Below are 15,422 nucleotides of genomic sequence, written 5' to 3'. Positions count from 1 at the left end.
GAGACAGGGTTTCTCTGTATAGCCCTGGCTGTCCTGGAACTCACTTTGTAGACCAGGCTGGCCTTGAACTCAGAAATCCGCCTGCCTCTGCCTCCTAAATGCTGGGATTAAAGGTGTGTGCCACCACGCCCGGCTTCAGAGATGTTTTTATCTGAGATCCTCAGCAACTAAATGTAATCAAGTCTCACCAAATGTAGCCTTTACCCATAAACTTTACGGTTTATAAGTAAATTTTATTTTATAACCTCATACTCTGAAATACAAGTACTGAGTATTTCTTAATATCTTCTTAATGTTATATAGTAAAGAAGTTTATATATTTGATATTTAAATAAAAGTTTTTATTAAATCAGATCTCATGACCCAAGTACTGTTTTAATATAATGCATTTTTCTTTTCCCCTGGACTCAATGAAATATTGTTTGTTTTTATTTACCAGGAAAGACCGTTGTTTACCTTGTGGCTTTTCATCTGTTCTTTGTTATGTTTGTATGGTCTTATTGGATGACAATATTCACATCTCCTGCTAGCCCTTCCAAAGAGGTAAATTTTCGGTTGGTAAATTGTCAAATGCTTTAGCTGATTATGGAATGATATTCCCTTGTCTTACTCTGTTAAAACCTTGCATGAAACACTTGTTCTGTTTCCATTTGTAAAATTCCTTGGTAATGTGACTGTGAGTCATTGGCTTCTTCTCAGCACAATCTATTGACAGTAAATGTTTACTTGTACTAATAGTTTCTGGCATGCTGAATTTTCTTAAACACTAAGTAAAAATTTTTAGGGTCACAATTCAGTTAGGTAAGTAGAGCTGGTTCTTAGAAACTCAGCTTACTTTCTCAGCCATGAGCATATGTGCTGTATCTAAAGGATGTGTCTCTGTGGAAAACAGTTATTCAAGGTTTATCTTGCTGTGACTGCATTTCTCTGCTTGGAGGATATATAGGTAAGAGTAATATAGGCACACATTTAGAAATGTGCAGTAGATTTTTGCAACTGATAGTCTCTTGCCTTGACACAAATGAATTCTTCCCTCCCTGAGGGAATCTAGTATAGCAAGGTGATCAACATTCTTCTGTAGGCTGGACATAATGGTGACACACTCCTATCAATATAGCTTTCAACAGGAGGATTGCAAATTCAAAGCTATCCTTGGACATAGTGAGACCCCAAACAAACAGCATGTACATCCACAAGCATGCACACACACACACACACTAGAGTTAAGACTGTTTGAGTTTGATTTTTCTTTTTCTCTCTCTTCAACACATTAATTCTGAGCATCAGTTTTCTTGTCAAAAAATCATTCCTGTCTCTGTGGGATACATGTGATGTGAGGACTGACTTTTTTTAAATATATTCCTGCTTCAGGATTAATAATCAAATATTATGATAGTAATATTGTTTTCCTTCATTTTAATGTTTCAAAATTTGTTAAAAATTATAGACCATATAGTTTAAAATACCAACTTTCACTTCATACTTTCAAAGACAATCTATATCCAAAAAAGAAAAGTCCTAAGTGTACTTTTGATAAGATTTACAAACTAGGCCAGATGTCCTAGATGGAGTTTCTGTTGTTGTAATGAAACACCATGACCAAAGCAACTCAGGGAAGAAAGAGTTTATTTGGTTTACACTTCCATATTACTGTTCATAGAAGGAAGTCAAGACAGGAACTCAGCAGGGCAGAACCTGGAGGCAGGAGCTGATGCAGAGGCCATGGAGGGGAGCCGCTTGCTTACTTGCTTCTGCTCATGACTTGCTCAGCCTGCTTTTTTACAGAACTCAGGACCCACCAGCCCAGGGATGACATTACCCACATGGGCTGGGCCCTCCCATCAATCACTAGTTAAGAAAAATTCCTGCAGCCAGATCTTAGGAAGACATTTTTCTCAATTGAGTTTCCCTTCTTTCAGATAACTCTTAACTTGTGTTAAGTTGACATAAGAATAGCTAGCACATGATGGGGTAGTGGTGTAGGATGTTATCCTTAAGCCCAGCTTTGAGGTGTAGAGGCAAGTGGATCTCTGAGTTTGAAGCCAGCCTGGTCTACGTAGCAACTTCCAGGGCAGTTGAGCTACTTAATAGAAAGACCATGCCTCAAAAAAACAAACGAAAGATTTCACTAAAATTAAATACATACGTTATCAATCATCTATGCCATTTGAGGGAACAGAATCTTCCCAGCCCTGCATCAGCCTTAGATGTGCACCTAATGATTGGAAAGAAAATAATTCCATATCTTCCCAGCCCTCTCACAGGAAATCTTTCCTCTGCTTTCCTTGTATATAGACTCATCTCTCTCGTTTCCATAAGTGCTTGTGTGTCTGGCTCATCTTTAACATTCTAATTGTAGGGTCCATCTATGTTGTTGTAGGCCATTTTCACTATTATTGTTCTGTTGTAGTAGATAACATTGTGTTTCCTGGGCCTATTGTTTAGGCTGGTTACAGGTAAGGCTGTGTTATGTCCCTTAGGATTGGAAGGCTGCATAAGCTATTGTCTACTTTTACTTTTGGATGCCTTTGTTCTGAGTGAGAAGTAAACCATAAATCAAACCTACTGGTTTCTGAGAGATGTTCTTAAAGCGTTTGGTAATAATTAGTCCTTAAAGTTATGTTACCAACTTCTATTTCATAATCTTTTATATTTAAAAAGACCAAATTAACCAGTTCTTAGTAGTGATGACTTGAAAATATAGCATATGGCAGGACATGGTAGTTCACACCTTTAATCCCAGCACTTGGGAGGCAGAGGCAGGCGGATTTCTGAGTTCCAGGCCAGCCTGGTGTACAGAGTGAGTTCCAGGACAGCCAGGGCTATAACGAGAAACCCTGTCTCAAAAAATACCAAAAAGGAAAAAAAAAAAAAAGGCAAACCTAAATTTTTTAGGGGAGTTAAGTTATAAAAACTGGAATTTTCTTTCCAATCATTAGGTGCACACTAAGTACCTGTCTTGCTTCTGATCTGCTGGGTTTAAAGATTACGCAGGAAAATCAGATAGACCTGGTCTTTATATTAGAGTCAGGTGTTACGTAAGCATGTGGCAGAAAGATTATAATACATTTAGAAAATTGAAGTAACATTAGAAAACGAGTGATATGGCCTAGCAGAGCTGGGCAAAATTATTGTGGGGAGGAAAAACTCCTGTTAGGTTCTCCTTAGGACTTGGAGTCCCGCTGAGATGTTTGTAAGTCTCCTTCCTCCTGGGCTTCCTGTAGGGAAAATCTTTGTTGTTTCCTCTAGTATCCCCATTGTATAAATCAGGCCTGTTTCTGTACAATAGGCAGATGGATTAAAACCTGAAAGAATGATGAAAGGGTGACTACAGATGAGGATAGCTGGTTGACATTATTCCATCTCCTCAAGAAAGATGGCTGCCTGCTTTCTTTTCTTGTTTTGTTTCTGTAATAATGGTTTTGAGACAGTGCTTTTCTCTGTAACCCAAGGGGCCTTACATTCAAGGTAGACTTCTACCATAGTCTGCCAAGTACTGGGCTGTAAGCATGAGCCCTAGGCCCAGCAAAATATGTTGTCCTTTCTAAAAGGAAAATTAGGCCCACCATTTTCTGGTTGGAAGTGTATAGAGATTGCCAATCTACTGCATGATAAGAGGTGATGTTCACTCACATGATAACTAACACAGCAACCTTCCTCTGTGAGCCAATGCAATCTTATTACCTTTACTGCCTGTGAAAGGCAGCTCTCTTCTAGCACCAGGCTATTTTCACACCCTATTGTCTCTCATTGTCCCCTTTGCCAATATTCTTTTTCCTTTGTCTTTCTGGAAAACTCCCCTTTATTTTTAGGGTATATCCCTTTTTTATGGTAAATATCCCCCTTTATGGTATCTACCACCACCACCTCCATCTCCAAGAATCGTTCTTGAAATCACTATTTTTATCTTACCTTAAAATAAAGATTAAGATAAATTAAGAAAAAATGTTGTCGGTTTTATATATGTATATAATGTATTTTGATCATACTTGTTCCCCCTGCCCCAAACCTCTAAACTCTTTTTTCTCCTGTGTGTGTATGCGTGGTGTGTGTGTGTGTGTGTGTGTGAAAGAGGCAGAGATTGAGATTGAGATTATGACTCAATGAGTTGGATTAGGATGATCTGCCTGAACATGGATATGTGTTATTTACTGGAGCATGAGCAACTTACCAGTAGCCACACCACTGAAGCAAAATGATTCTCCCATCCCTGGTAGCCATTATGTGCCATCTCCTCAACTAGGGTAGGGCCTTATGAGCTTCTTGCCTGATGGGATGTTAACGCAGTCCTGCACAGGTAACCATAAGCCCATGAGTAACAGTGGCCATCTCATGTCCAGTGTTTCCTCATCCTGTTCTTCATTCGTACATTCTTTCTGCCCCACAGCCTCCACTATGCTTCCTGGGCCTTGGAAGGGATGATGGAGTTGTGTTTAGAGCTGACCTGTCAGCAGTCACGTATTCTTAGTGCTTTGTCCAATTATAAGTCTCTGCATTAACCATCAGCCACTGCAAACAAGCTTCTGACCAATGCTGAGAGTGCAGCTCCACTGTATGGGTAAAGACATAAGTATTTATAAGGCAGTTTGGCACCATGTCATCCGTTTGGCATGTAAACAACAGTAATAGCGGTGGTGTATGTTGTCATTACTGCTCTGCCCGTCAGCCATGCGTATTTATCTAGACTTACTACTAGGAATGGATTCCCTCTGTGGTGTGGGCATCAGATCTATCAGCCATGCAGTTACTGCACCAGTGGACACACCTGGCCTGGCAGGTGCAGATATTTTAGTGCACAAAGTCCTCTGCTGGGAAATCTTTTATCTATCTACCAGCAACCTGATAGCTCCTGTAACTATTGCACTGATTTTTATTTTATAATTCTTTGTTTTGAAGGCAGGATTTTTTTTTTATTCATCTTTAGATCTGTGCCATTTGAAACAGTGCTTAGCTGTTGGTTATTTTTATTGTATGTGTATGAGTGTTATACTGCAGGTATGAATGTGCACTGTACATATGTCTGGTGTTGGTGAAGGTTTAGAAAAGGGTGCTGAATCTTCTGAGATTAGAGTCAGTGACAGTCGTAAGCTGGCGTGCTGGTGCTGGGAACCATACTCAGATCCTTTGCAGTGACAGTAGATGTTCTTAATCACCTCCTCAACCATGGGCCTTGATGTCTTACTGCTGCTGTTTTCATTTGGGAGACAGAGATTCTTTGTGTAGCTCTGGCTGCTCTGAATTTGCTCTATAGCTCAGGCTACCCTCAACTCAGAGATCTGCCTGTCTCTGCCTCCTGAGTGTTAAAGGTGTGTCCTGGTTGCTATGCCTGGCTTCTTAATTGGTATTTAATACATGTTTATGGTTAGATTCTGAGTGAGCTTGTAGTCTGGCTACACAGGCAACTGGGTCAGGAGGAATGCTTGAATGCAGGAGTTTGAGATGACCCTGAGCAACATAGCATAACTACCCCTTTAAAACAATAATGATGGGCTGGTGAGATGGCTCAGTGGGTAAGAGCACCCAACTGCTCTTCCGAAGGTCCAGAGTTCAAATCCCAGCAACCACATGGTGGCTCACAACCATCCGCAATGAGATCTGGCGCCCTCTTCTGGAGTGTCTGAAGACAGCTACAGTGTACTTACATATAATAAATAAATAAATCTTTAAAAAAAAAACAATAATGATGTAAAACATCTATTCTTAGTTATTTTGCTGCTGGGGATTGAACCCAGGACTTTGTGCATGCTAAATTCATGCAGAACCATCCTTGATTCATTTACATATTTAAGTGGAATTTTTTTGAACATTGGATTTAAGCTAATAAAGGCATCTCTTAGTTTAATTTAGATTACAGTCAGTAGTATTGAACATTGTATATTATGGTATCTGAAAGTTTGCATTGACCTAAATTCTTAAGGAAAAATAGTGATGATGATGATGATGATGGGTAAAAGTGCAGTCTTTTACTGCTGAGGTCTGGAATCCTGATTCAGGCTAGATGGGTCAGTCCAGAGGAACTGCAGATACCTGGTCAGAGGCTCTGCAGTGTAATTATTGAACATTATACCATGAGATTTTACTTCTCTTCCTGAAAGTGTCGAGTCTATGAGGCATAGGAAAGTTTGTGTAGACGTTCACCGTAAGTAAAACTGTATACATTTTCTCTGACTGCTCTTTCTGCTCAAGTCATGCTGTATAACCTAGGAAGATGTTCTTAATTCTTAATACACTGTCTTGTTGAGGTTTGGTAAGCAGTGACAGCAGTAGTAAAAAGTTGGAGTAGTCACCTTAGTGGTTGCTAGAAAAAGATTCCAGAGAATACAGACTGTCTTTACCAGTAATGTGCAACACGAAAATTTCCTCATCTCTTACAGTCATGGTTTCCTGAGCCCAAGCTGTTGTCTTATTTATAACAGTATGTATAGTCCATCACTCTTAGCAGTGATAGGGCAGTTCCCTGTTTGAGTTAGCATAGATCAAAGTGTTCCTTACGTGGGACTATGGGAAATTCTAGCTAATGAGTCCTTGATTTTTTAAAAAGAAGGGTCACTATTGTTAAAATCTGAAACATGATTTTTTTTTAAAAAAAGTCTAAGTTATTCTTAGTTTTAAAAAGCAAAACTGTCAGAATTGATTTTTTTAAAAAATTAGAAATTCCTAGTTATAAGAAATCATGGAAGAGGGAAGGCTCTTGATTTGTTTGTTTGTTTATTTTTGGTTTTTCCAGACAGGGTTTCTCTGTATAGCCCTGGCTGTCCTGGAACTCAGTCTGTACTTGAAATGGACCCATTTGGTGTCTTGGTGGCATGGGGAAAGGAGAGGAAAGAGAATTATGAATTCAAGGCTAGTGTGGGCTACATAGCTGGTTCTGGGCCAGCCTGGGATACATAGCAAGATCCTGTCTCTTTTTTTCTTTTCTTTTTCTTTTTCTTTTCTTTTTTTTTTTTTTTTTTTTTTTTTTTTTTTTTTTTTTTTCAAGACAGGGTTTCCCTGTATAGCTCTGGCTGTCCTGGAACTCACTCTGTAGACCAGGCTGGCCTCGAAATCAGAAATCCACCTGCCTCTGCCTCCCAAGTGCTGGGATTAAAGGCGTGTGCCACCACTGCCCAGCTAAAATCCTGTCTCAAAAGAAATAAACTAGAGGGAGGACTCCATGAGGTTTTTTGGGGGTATTTTGTTGTTGTTGTTGTTGTTGAGGTTTTTGGGTTTTGTTTGTTTTGGGTTTTTTTTTTTGTCTTTTTGTGTTTGTTTTGAGTTTTGGCTTTGGGGTTTTTGTTTTTTTTTAAGAGAAAGAGGAAGAACATGAAGTCAGAATTGGGAGGGAGGACATAGGAGTTGGGAGGGACAAGAATATATGATAATGTATTTTATGAAAACTATTTTTAAGCTCTCCCCCGCCCCCAAACAGACAGAGACACCTATGAAAGGATTATCTCATTGGGGAGGAGGTTGATAAGGTGGTGAACCTTGGTGAGTCTGAAGAAAATTTAGCACAGGTGCTTGCCTTTTAAAAAGTGAAAAAACCCAATGGGGCTGGAAAGATGACTCAGCAGATAAGAGCACTGGCTGCTTTTCCAGAAGACCTGAGTTTGGTACTGAAAACCCATGACAGATGGTGTCTCAAAAGTCTATAATCTAGCCCCAGAGGATCCGGTGTCTGGTTTCTGCTAACACTACACTAACATGCATTCACCCACATGCAGGCACACACCTACACATAATTAAAGGAAAAAAAATTAAACAATGAAAAGTGTGAGCAATGCTTTTTTTTTAATTTCATTGAGGCATTTGGAAAGACAAACATGGGGCTCTCTTCCAGGGGTTTCACTGTAACTTGAGCATAGCAACCTTGTAAAAATTAAATTCTCTAGAACTTAGCTCTGGTCAGAGAAGCTGCTTTTTGTATAGGGTGGTAGCAGTTACTGCAGAGACTCATAACTGGTCGAAATGCTGAGAAGAAATGATTTGTTGAGCGCTCAGCTCTAAGTAGGGGCATCTGCATCACTCCCTCTATGACTCAGGAGCACTGGGGGAAGAAAAGGCGAAACAAATCTTAAGAGTGGAGGGAGCTGGATGTGGTGCTGCATGCCTGTAATCTCAGCATGTGGCAGGAGGGGCAGGAGTTCAAGGCTAGCCTGATCTGCAGCTCTAGTTCCAGGACAGCCATGGCTATACAGAGAAACAAAGAAGGAAAAAGCAGCCTGGGGGGAAGGCTTAGCTGGTAAAGTGCTTGAGTAAAACTTGAATTCAGATCCTTAGCATATAAACCGAATATATACACATCACATTTGTATCCCCAGCACTGGTGAAGCAAAGGCAGGCGCCTGATTCATGGAAGCTTATTGGCTAACCGTCCCAGCAAAAAAACGATGGGCTGAGTCCTGTAAGAGACTCTGCCTCAAAAAGTAGAATGAAGAGTGATTGAGAAAAGCACCTAGCACTGATCTCTGTCCTCTACACATGTGCACATACACCCACAAACAGAGTGTTAGCAGACTTGTATATACACCCACCTTGAGCACATACATATACCCATACATACACATAAACATGCAAGTAGAGAAGAAAGACACTTGGCAGTAACTTTTATATTTATTTATAAATATTTCATATTTACTTAGTTATATGTATTTATTTATATACATAGTTGCTTAATTATTTTAATTTTACTTATGTAATTATTATAAAAAATTTGGTGTCACTAGGCAAATCATTCTACCACCAAGCCATATTTCTCAGCCCTCAACATTTTTTTTAAACTGAGTGATTTATTAAGGATTTAAATTTCACCTGTAAAAGGCAAAGGTGCAAAAATGGTGGAGTTCCTGTGTTAAGCCATCCCTAGTAGGAGGTGCTAACACTTTTCATCTGTGGGGTTTTTGTTAAAGTGTACATGAAGTTCGAAGTTTGTTTTGTTTTCTTGTTTTTATTTGGAGGTTCTACCCCTATTTCAGGTAAAACTTTTTCAAAGCACACTAGGTAAGAAGTACAAATGTAGTCGTTGTCTCTCTCCATCTAGTTCTACTTGTCAAACTCTGAGAAGGAGCGTTATGAGAAGGAGTTCAGCCAAGAAAGACAGCAAGACATTTTGAGAAGAGCAGCAAGAGACCTGCCTATCTACACCACATCAGCTTCAAAGGGTAAGAGCAGCAGGCTGGACTTTGCCAAGGAGTTTTAAATGTGCATGCTTCTGTTAGGATAGATCTCCTTGACTTGACTGACCACAATTTCCTGTTTACTGCATCTTGTGTGGTATTTTAGATGTAAGGCGACTTCTCAGAGGGATTCAATGTGAATCTGGGTTTAGTTTGTCTTATTGCCTGTTTTCATTCTAACACTCTGCCTTCTCCACTAGAGCTTTCAAATCCTGTTCCTACTACACTACCGTTTGAAAGTTCTGATTTAAATTTAACTTTTTTTTTTCTTTTTTTTTGTTTTTTGAGACAGGGTTTCTCTGTATAGCTCTGGCTGTCCTGGAACTCACTTTGTTGACCAGGCTGGCCTTGAACTCAGAAATCTGACTGCCTCTGCCTCCCGAGTGCTGGGATTAAAGGCGTGTATGTCAGTGTATAAATAAGAAATCAAGAATGTGTGAAATATGGGGAGAAGTAAAGACAATGGGGAGAAATTTTACCAAGATATGAGTTTTGAGGCCAAGCTATGAACTCTGCTGGCTAGTTTTATGTCAACATGACACAAACTAGAATCATCAGAAAGGAGGGAACTTCAACTGAGAAAATGAGATCAGGCAAGCCTGTAGAGCATTTTCTTAATTAGTGGTGGACGAGGACCCAGCCCATTGTGAGTGGTTCCATTCCTAGGCTGATGGTCCTCGGTTCTATAAAAAAAGCAGGTGGAGCAAGCCGGTAAGCAGCCGCCTCCATGGCCTCTACATCAGTTCCTGCCTCCGGGTTCTAGCCATACTTGCGTTCCTGCCCTGGCATCCTTCAGTGAACTGCGATGTGGAAGTGCAATCCAGATCCTTTCCTTCTGGAGTTGTGTTGATCAGGTGTTTCATTACAGCAGTAGCAATCCTAACAAGCCCCATTCATTTTCCTGGTTCTAGCCTGCCTGTTTCCTCTGGGACACTGCCCCTCAGGGTCGCCGAGACATTCTTCCCTTTACTTTGGTATAGAGAGGAGTCAGAGATGCTGTTGAGCTGGTCACTTTATATACTGGAGGGAATTGTTTAAGTTATTATATACCTTGTTAATTGGTTTAGACAAGATAGTACCAGCTTAATGGTTCCTTTGTGCTGAGGTGTACAGAACTCATTGACATTCACAATAACCCCATGGGGTAGATATTGTAGTCCCATGTGTACGCGGGAAAGTAAGATACAGACCTGAAATAATCTTGTCACCATAATGAGAAGCAGCCCAGAAAGCTGAGAGACCAGTGAAAAGCAGCAGAGAAACCAGAACCTAGGTTGGGAGTTATTGCCAGACTTCCTGACAGAAGCATGGGCTAGCCTTAAACTCAGATCCTCCTGCCTGGCCACTGGAGGGCTGGGATGGAGTCAGGCATATTGCAGGCATTTGAGTGCAGTTATAAACATCTACACTTATAGCATGGTGGTCCATTTATAGCATGCTGGCAGACTGCAGGAACACCAACTGTGATGTCTCTGGGGGAGCCCTTGTACTGTGACTCAGGACGGCAGTAGATAATGTCAATGGACACAGGTTGAATTACTTGTTCAAGATCATCACAAGGCTGTATGTGAAGAAACAGGAATTGAATTCAAGTATTCTAATTTTGGAACCAAATGAACTTCTCAGGAACAGAGCACACAATCAAGGAGCTTACTGTTGTGGCTGTGTATAAACCCTGACTCAAAGTTTTAAACTGAGTATAGTGGTTCACACCTTTAATCCCATCAGATAGAGTATGAGGCTATCCTGGTCTTACATATTGAGTTACATTATTACATAGGTAGGCTCTGTCTCAAAAAACAAAACAAGGGCTGGAGAGATGGCTCAGGGGTTAAGAGCACTGACTGTTCTTCCAGAGATCCGGAGTTCAATTCCCAAAAACAATTCCCAATAGAAATCCTAACAAGCCCAATTCATTTTCCTGGTTCTAGCCTGCCTAGATGGCTAGATGGTGGCTCACAACCATCTGTAATGGAATCTGATGCCCTCTTCTGGTGTATCTGAAGACATTGACAGTATATTCACATATATAAAATAAATAAATAAAAACAAAACAAAGAAAAAGAAAAAGAGCAAGAAAAGTCTTAATTATCTGCAATATTTTAAGGGGTATATTGGGATTTTAAAGATGGAAAGCAGATGGTGGGTTGGAGACATGGCTCAGTGGGTAAGAGTGCTTGCCATGAGGACCGGAGTTTGAATCTCTGACACCCACGTAAAAATCCCAGGATTGCAGTGTGTGCCTGTAACACTGCAGGGTGAGGACAGGAACTTCCTGAGAGCACTATCCAGCCAGCCTAGCCAAAACAGCAAGTTTCCTGCTCAGGATGAGATCCTGTGTCCAGGCAATGGAAGAGTTTTTCCTGGCCTCCATACAAGCGTGTACAACACTCATACCATACCACACACAGACAACACATGATAAATGATACAACTAGCTTTTTATAGTACAGAATAAACACATCTCTTGCAGATAAAGCCTTCGTTTTTCTTTGCTAGTGCTGTGCAAGTCACTTAAACATTTGAAGCCTAAGTTACCTCAATAGCCACAGAAGCCACAGTTTGATGCTGCCGGCAGTGCAGTCTGAAGAGTTCTTTCAGAGGCCTCAAGGTCAAGCCAGGATTTATGACTTATGCACAGAATTTCAGGATGAGTCAGGATAAAGCAGAGTTGGAGTTTATTAAGAAAAAGTTTCCGGCAGGTAAGATGGCTCAAGCTGTTAAGAATGCTAGCTGCTGGGGCTGCAGAGATGGCTCAGCGGTTAAGAGCAATGGCTGCTCTTTCAGAGGTCCTGAGTTCAAGTCCCAGCACCCACATGGTGGTTCACAACCATCCATAATGAAATCTGATGCCCTCTTCTGGGGTCTGAAGACAGCTACAGTGTATTTACATAAAATAAATAAATACATTTAAAAAAAAAAAAAAAAGAATGCTGGCTGCTCTTCCAGAGGTTCTGAGTTGAGTTCAATTCCTAGCAACCACATGGTGGCTCACAACCATCTATAAAGGGATCTGATGCCCTCTTCCAGCATGTAGGAATACACGCAGGCAGAACACTCATACATTAAAAAGAAAGTTAGTTTCATGGGGCTGTAGAGAAGGTGGAGGATGGGTTAAGTGTTCCTGCTGCTTCTGTGGAGGACCTCTGGGTTTGTCTCCCAGCATCAAACCAAACACCATGTTTGCTGGGAAATCACCTGTACCCATATGCATATCATCACATAAACACATTACACATAATTAAAGGCAATCTCTTAAAACTTAGTATAGCTATACACTCGTGCTAGGGAGGGGCAGGCTTAGGATACTTGTGTGCATAGGAAGGAGCTACTATGGGTTTCTCAGCAAGGAGTTACTTTTCTGTGTCTTAACAACTGCTAGGTTTTGAGGTTACATTGTTAACTTTTTAAGACATTAAGTAAAGGTGTTTTGGTATATTGATTTTATACACACACATATATATTTATATATATATATATACACACACACATGTGTATGTGTGTGTGTGTGTATCGATAGATAGATAGATAGATATAGATATAGATATATAAAACCACTATGTGATATATGAGGTACCTTGTATAGATTTCAGACTAAAGAGATTAAAACCACTATATGCTCTAAGTCTTCAGCCCTGTCAGAAATCTGAGCATGACCAACATTAACTGAAAATATATGGGAAGCCTAACACAGCTTCTAAAACTGAGACAAATTGTAGAGACAGCTGCCTACCTATACAGACCCAGTAAGTCAGTAAGTTGGAGCATTCATCTGTCTTCAGCCTTCTGGCCCAGGATCGTCTTGACAGACCTTAGAGAAACAGGAAATTAAGGACTAACCTATTCTGTCTCAGCAGACTATGCTGTCCTAATCTGTAAATTGTGTCCTTGTTCTGGACAGGGCTGAAGACTTAAGCCATCCCAGGCTACTTACATTGAGAGAACAGATTGAGAGGATGGTTTTCAGGTAGCATACAATCTAAAGCCAGGACATAAGTCAGGTGTAGAATTTATCTGTAGATGTAATGTGGCAATTCTTGCCTAGTGGCTGCCTCACCACAACTGGAGCAACTCCACTGATGCTCAATTTCTTCTTTGAATCCAAGAAAGTGAATGCTGTCAGGAACAGACTTGACAACAAGTAAATAGATAACATTAAATGTCATATTCCGTGGATTTTTGACATTTCTAAAAAACCAACTACCTGTGTAAAATAATCTGGGCTGTTCTCTATTAACTACTCTCAACTATTTCTAATTAGAATAACCAAAAACACCCTAGCAATAAGCTTAAAGCATGCATTTGCTATTGAAGACTTATAGCTCCATAGCCATCCCAGGCTATTTACATTGAGAGAACAGATTTGAGAGGATGGTTTTCAGATAGCATACAATCTAAAGCCAGGACATAAGTCAGGTGTAGAATTATACGTATTTGAGTTAGGACAGATGACAATGTTGTATCTTAGTGACATAAATGATGGACTGGATGTTAGGTCTATCTTGTACTTTACAAATTACAAAATGGTAATGTTGTGTTCAATTTATATCTGAGATAAAAGAGTCTTTTAATTGGACAGAAAGGGGAATTGTTGTGGATAGCCCTGGGGTTGCTTGTATGTAGATGGTAATTCCACTCTCCTGGGAGGGGCTTTGGACAAGGAGTGAGTCCTACTCAAGTCACTTCTCGTGAACCAATCCCCTGATGAATAAAGGAGCTGATCACTGGATGAGTAGGGGACTTCTGGGTTGGAGGGGGAAAGAGAGGAAGCAGGAGAGGGTTAGGTTATTTTGGATGGGGCTAGCATGAGGACAAGATGTAATTGCTTGTGTCTCCCAGTTTCAATGGCGGATCAGTCAGGATTCGGATTTTAGTTGCTGTACCCAGTGAATGAATTATCGTTGTTTCTGAACTAAGTTTGTGTTTCATGGGTTTGCCAGATGTGCACCACAAAGGTCGTGGGGGTTTTGAAGGATGGGTCTGGCATGGTAGCTATCAGCCTGTGGAAACTTAGCAAGATGACTAGAGACAGTTGGGAGCTCCGGGCCTGAGAGTCTCCATGAGATAAAAACAGGTCAGGCATTGCCTGCCAGTGCATAGCTGGCCAGCCCACTGAGGCAGAGTGTTACCAGCACAAGTGTGGGAAGGTGCCTGGTTCCTGCAACAGATAGCCTAAGAGGGGATTCCAAGCATCTCTTCGGCCTATCTTCATTTTGGCACATTTTATCAACAAAGCTGCACCTTGGATTCTTTTGGTTTTTCGAGACAAGGTTTCTCTGTGTAGCCCTGGCTGTCCTGGAGCTCACTCTGTAGACCAGGCTGGCCTCGAACTCAGAAATCCACCTGCCTCTGCCTCCTGAGTGCTGGGATCAAAGGCATGCGTCACCACCGCCCAGCTGCACCTTGGATTCTTAAGATTTCAGAAGGATCTGACATTTTGCCCCAGCACATCCCAGGAGCCCTCTGTCAGAGTTCATCATTCACCTGGGCATGTGCCTTTCTATTCATTGTCTGTCTGTCTGTCCAGTCAGACCCATTTTTGTGTTTCTAGCTTTGGAAGGATACTTGTACTTTAATGAGTTGTTTGAACCTTAAAACTCATAGAAAGCAGATTTACATTTAAAATCTAGTGTCCTGGAAGCAGGAGACAGGTTTGCAGGTGGGCAGTATTTGCCATGTGTAGGAACTCTGAACAACACCCTAGCCACACTCTGCTGCATCTGTCCTCAGTACTGTCCTTGTCTGGCTGCTCTGTACAAAAAGTGCAGCTGTTTCATTAGCTTCAACTGCTCATTTATTAAGCATTGTTTTGTTTCTTTCTCCCACTATCCCTCCTTAGGACAGGGTTTCACCATGTAGCCCTAAAGCTCATCGTAATCTACCTGTCTGTACCTTCCAAGTGCTGGATTAAATTCTTGCAATACCACAGCTGACTCCAACCCATTTTTCTTACAGGGCCTGCCACGCAGATCTGTGCACAGCTGTCACAGATTGAGTGGAGAGAGGATGTAGAGGAAAGGGAACATGAGGACCTTAACTGCTTTCCGATCCTGAGCGTACTAAACATGTAGCCTTATGTTTCTGTTTCCTGTGTGGACTCAGCATTATTGGCACCATCTTCAGCGTGCTGTCTTTTCCTTAATGGGATATGTATTTTATGTGGGAAATTCTTGTTTTGCAGAATAGTATGCCGTACAGATATACCATGAAGTATAAGGCCATTTTCATCTATAAAATTATTCTTGGGGATTGGAGTGATAGATGGTT

The 15,422-nt window shown here is 40.9% G+C and overlaps 1 protein-coding gene across 8 annotated transcripts in view; it reads left to right on the top strand.

The window, feature by feature from the left end:
- Zdhhc20 (zinc finger DHHC-type containing 20) overlaps window positions 1-15,422 on the top strand; it is a 60,992-nt gene that overhangs the window by 18,135 nt on the left and 27,435 nt on the right. For all 8 annotated transcript variants that reach the window (XM_029468955.1, XM_029468953.1, XM_021182184.2 and 5 more), the window contains exons 3-4: window positions 440-543; window positions 9,020-9,140. In XM_029468955.1, coding sequence (XP_029324815.1) covers window positions 484-543; window positions 9,020-9,140 — 181 coding nt within the window. In that variant the 5' untranslated portion in view covers window positions 440-483. The remainder of the gene's footprint in view (window positions 1-439; window positions 544-9,019; window positions 9,141-15,422) is intronic.

This window comes from Mus caroli, chromosome 14, assembly GCF_900094665.2.
Source record: "Mus caroli chromosome 14, CAROLI_EIJ_v1.1, whole genome shotgun sequence".
Classification (NCBI taxonomy): Eukaryota; Metazoa; Chordata; class Mammalia; order Rodentia; family Muridae; genus Mus; species Mus caroli.
Note: the sequence above shows the minus strand (reverse complement) of the source record. Positions and strands in the feature narration are given on the sequence as shown.